At 43.0% G+C, this 1,273-nt stretch overlaps 1 protein-coding gene across 1 annotated transcript in view; it reads left to right on the top strand.

Moving 5' to 3' along the window:
* The window catches only part of CHRNA1 (cholinergic receptor, nicotinic alpha 1), a 21,004-nt gene extending 20,030 nt beyond the window's left edge, over positions 1-974 (top strand). Inside the window, exon 9 of the mRNA XM_015426640.1 lies at positions 500-974. Coding sequence (XP_015282126.1) covers positions 500-631 — 132 coding nt within the window. The 3' untranslated portion in view covers positions 632-974. The remainder of the gene's footprint in view (positions 1-499) is intronic.
* Positions 975-1,273: the final 299 nt, after the last annotated feature.

A 1,273-nucleotide genomic window follows, 5' to 3' on the forward strand; every position in this document is an offset into this window, starting at 1 on the left:
TTCTTCTTCTTCTTCTTCTTCTTCTTCTTCTTCTTCTTCTTCTTCTTCTTCTTCTTCTTCTTCTTCTTCTTCTTCTTCTTCTTCTTCTTCTTCTTCTTCCGGAAGTGACGTCACAGCATCATGTCACATTGGTCTGCTCCCCCATTTCTGCTCTTGCTGGAGCAAAGAGTCTGCCTAGCAACCCTATTCTATCCATGGTCTTTGGTTCACATGTCAGCATCTGTTTCTCTTGGTCCCTCGGTGTCCTCCTATGACAGCCAGTGTGCTGTAGTAGTTAGGATGCTCACTGGCTCACCAAAAACAGGGTAAGCTGCCATAGCCTTGTGGCCTGTTGAAGGGGGAACCTATCACATGTTAGAAGTTGCTAATGTGAGAAAGAACATGACAGAGGATTATTTTTCAATAATAAAGAGATATCCCAAGTGCCAGTCCTCTGATACAACCAGTTGACTACACATAAGCCAAGTCCAATAATTGTTTCCCTTTTTTCCCCTCCCAGGCTGCGGAAGAATGGAAATTTGTTGCCATGGTGGTGGACCACCTGCTCCTTGGCATCTTCATGTTGGTTTGCATTATTGGAACGCTGGCTGTTTTTGCTGGCCGCCTCATTGAATTACACCAGCAGGGGTGAATAGGAGATTTAATGGTAGATGTGCATGGACCTCCCCTCCCCTTTGCTGGGTGTCTTCATGTGGTCACTCATCACTCAGTCCTCAGCCCCACACGTCTGATGTTTTGAAAGAAAAAGAATCAATGAGAATGAATTTGTAAGGTTGTTGTCTGAGTTGCTTTGGGGTAGGAGTGATCCTGTCCCGTTAAAACATCTCTTGCCTTGAGAACAAGTCTAGCTTGCCACCTAGTGGTGCATAATGTTAAAGGAGCTAGAAATTCTGTCTGCCAGGCATTCTTAGGATCTCCTGGCTACTCTACACACAATGCCATATTATGATAATAATAATTATTATTAATGAATTTTGTGCTTTAATAAATTTTGCTAATTATTAATGTATCAGAGGACCTTTGTTTCATTTGGCGTTGTTACCAGAATTTTAAAAGAATGAACACTTTTAAAGAGCACATCTTTTCTTCAAGTAACAACACACCGAGTCCAGTCCTGAGTAGCAAAACTGAGTGGAGGTTAAAGGGTTAAAACCCCTCCCTGTATGTTCTAGAAGAGGCACTTGTTAACAGATTTCTTGGTACCTACCAGTGTTTTTAGAAAGTGGGTGGGGAAACGTGAGGCTCTTGACCATCAGGGCTTCTGATTGGCCGC

Source organism: Gekko japonicus, unplaced genomic scaffold (genome assembly GCF_001447785.1).
Source record: "Gekko japonicus isolate JY-2015 unplaced genomic scaffold, Gekko_japonicus_V1.1 scaffold2078, whole genome shotgun sequence".
In the NCBI taxonomy this organism is placed as follows: domain Eukaryota; kingdom Metazoa; phylum Chordata; class Lepidosauria; order Squamata; family Gekkonidae; genus Gekko; species Gekko japonicus.